At 37.9% G+C, this 3,027-nt stretch overlaps 1 protein-coding gene across 1 annotated transcript; it reads left to right on the top strand.

The window, feature by feature from the left end:
* Window positions 1-263: 263 nt before the first annotated feature.
* On the top strand, window positions 264-2,772 carry LOC134867133 (plasma membrane ascorbate-dependent reductase CYBRD1). The gene is made up of 4 exons (XM_063887476.1): window positions 264-563; window positions 1,403-1,611; window positions 1,926-2,080; window positions 2,185-2,772. The coding sequence occupies exons 1-4, from the start codon at window positions 377-379 to the stop codon at window positions 2,462-2,464; spliced, it is 831 nt and encodes a 276-aa protein (XP_063743546.1). The 5' UTR covers window positions 264-376; the 3' UTR covers window positions 2,465-2,772.
* Window positions 2,773-3,027: the final 255 nt, after the last annotated feature.

Raw genomic sequence — 3,027 nt, forward strand, 5'->3', positions numbered from 1 at the left:
TTAAGTAAAGTTCAAGTACTACATTCACAGTACTTGATTAAATGAAGGCCACTCAGTCACATTCCACAGGTGGTAGCCATACAGATAAAACATTACTTAGTGTAACTCAAACACAGCAGTTTGTGAGTCAAAACATTGCTCTAATAACACCCTACAGCTGAGATGAATTAACACTGTTTTAGTCAGAGAATGATGCAGCGTTTTACTTTAACTAGTCCCAGCTTGAACTCTTTTGTAACCACTAAAGTCATAAAACGTGTTTCCTCCATTCACGTCCTCAGCTCGGGGTCATGTGACCGAGGTCCGTCCTCACCAGAAGCCACTTGAAGTTGTTGTGAAGCAGCTGCTCGGTGCTGCAGCTCCACACTGATGTGCGATGGAGAACTTTAAGCTTTTCCTGGCGGCTCTGACGGCCGCCGCAGCCGCGGGGTTGGTCTCAATAATATTCGTGCTATATTGGGTTCTCCACTATAGAGAGGGTTTAGCCTGGGATGGAGGTCCGGCTGAATTCAACTGGCATCCGGTCCTCATAGTGATCGGGTTTATTTTCTTGCAAGGAACAGGTGAGACATTCTTCTTTTTAAGAAGAGTTTTGGTTAATCGGAATATTGTCTTGAAAATGTGAAAACAGTTTTTTGTGTTTTTTGAAAGTAGCACAAGGCTCGCTTACCCAACGATCTGAGGGGGAGGGCACCACTGATAGCGTATTTATATTTTAACTTCTCTAAAATGGCATTAGATCCATTTTTCTTTCAATGTCATTTTAAGGCTTATACTGTAGCAAACACAAATGCAGTAGGCCTATGTGATCCAAAGGAAGTAAACTATGAGTTTATTCTGATAATATATCTTACCATCCTCTTAAACTGTTTTACCTCAAGGAAGCAAGAACTTTGCACCTAAAAGTTACAAAAACATGCACCTAAAAGTAATGAAAATAGTTCTTTCTATGGAAAAGTACAAGGGCTATGCACAAGGAAGGAGCTACTTTTTTCATTTACTATTTGTAGAATAAAATAATGTAGTAAATGTGCTTAGAAAAGTTGAAGAAGAGAAGAGTTTGATTTTTTAGTCTAAACATTTTGACATAGCAACATTTTTATTTAATTCCCAAAATGGTATTTCAACTTTATTCTTAACATTTTATCTATTTTCCTCAACATTTCACCTTTATTTCCAAAATAAAAACGTTCTTAGGGCTACCTCCTAAGTCTGGCGCTTATACTGTTCCGTAGCTTTCTTAAAGTGTTCACCATCAACAACCCTTTCCAAAACAGACTTTACTATGTGCCTGTACATGAAAACTTAATGTAATGGAGATGTGCCCATTTCTTTAGGGAAACAAGTGTGTTCAATGTTGCGTCATTGTTGAATCAAGAATGACAGTAACTTTCTCTTGCAGCCATCATAGTCTACAGACTGCCCTGGACCTGGCATTGCAGCAAACTGATGATGAAGTTTATCCATGCTGGCTTGAATTTACTAGCCTTCATCCTAGCTGTCATATCAATGGTGGCCGTTTTTGACTTCCACAATGCTGCCAATATCCCCAACATGTACAGTCTGCACAGCTGGGTGGGCCTCGCAGCTGTGATACTGTACGGTCTGCAGGTAAATATAGCTACAAACTAATGATCATTTTCATCATTGATTCATCAGGGTTATTTTGGTCCATAACATGTCAGAAAAGTATTATTTTTAAAAATGTCTACAAACAAGTGGTCCTGGTTTCATTTAGCAGTATTGATATTGCTGCTATAAATAATACACATTTTGTCATTTTGCATATCCTAAATAAGCTTTATAGTTTAAACCACTGTTATGCTACACTCGGCCTTTTCTAAAATGCGAAGTCATTGTGGACAAAAGTCCTTTTTTAGCATGTTATCTGATAAGTGGATGTTTTTTTCTCCTTCAATGAGCAGATTGTTCTTGGAGTTGGCATGTACTTGATGCCATTTACACCTGCATCCTGGAGAGCAGCGTTTATGCCCTTGCATGTCTACGGAGGTCTTTTCCTTTTCACCAGTGTAATAGCTGTGTCACTCATGGGCATCACAGAGAAACTCATTTTTAGTTTGTAAGTATTTTGAAAAGAAATACAGGCTTTTAAACCAGGTGCACAGTACTAATGTGCTACTTAAGAATGGACATAACTTTCTTTTTTTGTACTTCATTACTAAGGAGCAACCCGAAGTATAAGGACTCTCCTCCAGAGGCAATCTTTGTGAATGTTCTGGGACTCCTCCTCATTGGTTTTGGAGCAGTGGTCCTCTGGATTGCCACTCGAAAGTCTTGGAAACGTCCCAGTGAACAGATCTTGCATACACTGCATACCGACGGGGGAGTTGAGGACAGCAGCAAAGTTGGACCAGCCATGTCTCAGCTATCTGATCTAGCTAATGAGGAGACCTGTGGGGATGTCAGGAAGAGGAGTTGCAAATTAGAGGATCAGGCTAACTGATTAGTAAATAACTGACTCAGAGCGGGTTCTTTATCCAGTGTTTAATGTATGTGTTCACACTTCAGCAAAAATGAAGATGTCATATTTTTCTATCCTGCACTCAAGCAAGTATTTCATTCTGTTGGTAGTTTTATTGTATTGTTATAAGCACATGTAAATAATGGTCAGCTTTTTATGATTGAGATAATGTTGGAATACACTGTACAATAATGCTTAATGTTCCTAATTCTTATGATAATTATGATATTTAGATTTTTGAAATATGATCAGAAACGTTCAACATTTTATAATAAATATTTCTAATGCTTGCGGTAGAGTTTGTGTTGATGTTATATAAAAGCTTTTCAAAGATAATATTGTTACATTCATTCACAACATGAATTACTCCTTTTAAGTTCTGTATGCAAAGAGTGTACTTCACAGGGGAGCTAAAAAACAAAACAAATATATAAATATTGATTTCCGAGAGTTGCATCAATTATGTTTCCCAACTGTTTAAGACCCGGTTGCTTAATTCACGAGTGGGCATTTTATACTCACAAACATTGTTCATATTTGCTTTG

Source organism: Eleginops maclovinus, chromosome 7 (genome assembly GCF_036324505.1).
Source record: "Eleginops maclovinus isolate JMC-PN-2008 ecotype Puerto Natales chromosome 7, JC_Emac_rtc_rv5, whole genome shotgun sequence".
NCBI classification, from domain to species: Eukaryota; Metazoa; Chordata; class Actinopteri; order Perciformes; family Eleginopidae; genus Eleginops; species Eleginops maclovinus.

Excerpts from the sequence above, each read along its gene's own strand:
- LOC134867133 (XM_063887476.1), top strand. The coding sequence starts at position 377 with ATGGAGAACTTTAAGCTTTTCCTGGCGGCTCTGACGGCCGCCGCAGCC. Across the intron at positions 564-1,402 it reads TATTTTCTTGCAAGGAACAG|CCATCATAGTCTACAGACTG; the intron begins GTGAGACATTCT and ends TTTCTCTTGCAG. Across the intron at positions 2,081-2,184 it reads GAGAAACTCATTTTTAGTTT|GAGCAACCCGAAGTATAAGG; the intron begins GTAAGTATTTTG and ends TTCATTACTAAG.